The sequence below is a fragment of the Penaeus monodon genome, chromosome 23 (assembly GCF_015228065.2).
Source record: "Penaeus monodon isolate SGIC_2016 chromosome 23, NSTDA_Pmon_1, whole genome shotgun sequence".
Taxonomy (NCBI): Eukaryota; Metazoa; Arthropoda; class Malacostraca; order Decapoda; family Penaeidae; genus Penaeus; species Penaeus monodon.
The window spans coordinates 30,806,416-30,806,889 of NC_051408.1; the positions used below are offsets into that span (position 1 = coordinate 30,806,416).

At 46.8% G+C, this 474-nt stretch overlaps 1 protein-coding gene across 1 annotated transcript in view; it reads left to right on the forward strand.

Moving 5' to 3' along the window:
* Positions 1-474, forward strand: part of LOC119588210 (hemolymph clottable protein-like) — a 24,837-nt gene that overhangs the window by 20,043 nt on the left and 4,320 nt on the right. Inside the window, 2 exon segments of the mRNA XM_037936911.1 lie at positions 48-223; positions 335-474. Coding sequence (XP_037792839.1) covers positions 48-223; positions 335-474 — 316 coding nt within the window.

Genomic DNA, 474 nt, shown 5'->3' on the forward strand with positions numbered 1-474 from the left:
CATAACGATATGGCACACAATATAAATCCACATTGTTGGCTTTACAGATTCGGGCCACGTCACTACAGTTGGTATCGAGGCGGTCCTCCACGGAATACCTTCGAGAAGTTTCCAGGGCTTCCTCTCTTGGGCCCAGGCTTCCGACTACAACAAGACCGCTTCAAGACTGCAGTTGATGATCCAGAAGAATGTCGTGGAAGGGGTACTCAGAGAAAACCAGGCAGTGAGACACACGTGGTTCTCCCTTGTTTCTGTCAATTTTTATTTTTCCACGAACAAAAAAAAATGTATTGATTGAGTACCAGATAACATTATCTGCGAATCTTTCTCACAGCGCACTTACCAGATCTGCTTGAACGCCGAGGTGGTGAGTCCAAAGCACAGACTGTTATCTTCGCTCCAAGAGGTCTTGCTAAGCGATTTTTACACTCCTATCAAGGTTCATCTGCACTCAGGCAGCTCCTGCGATCTCCC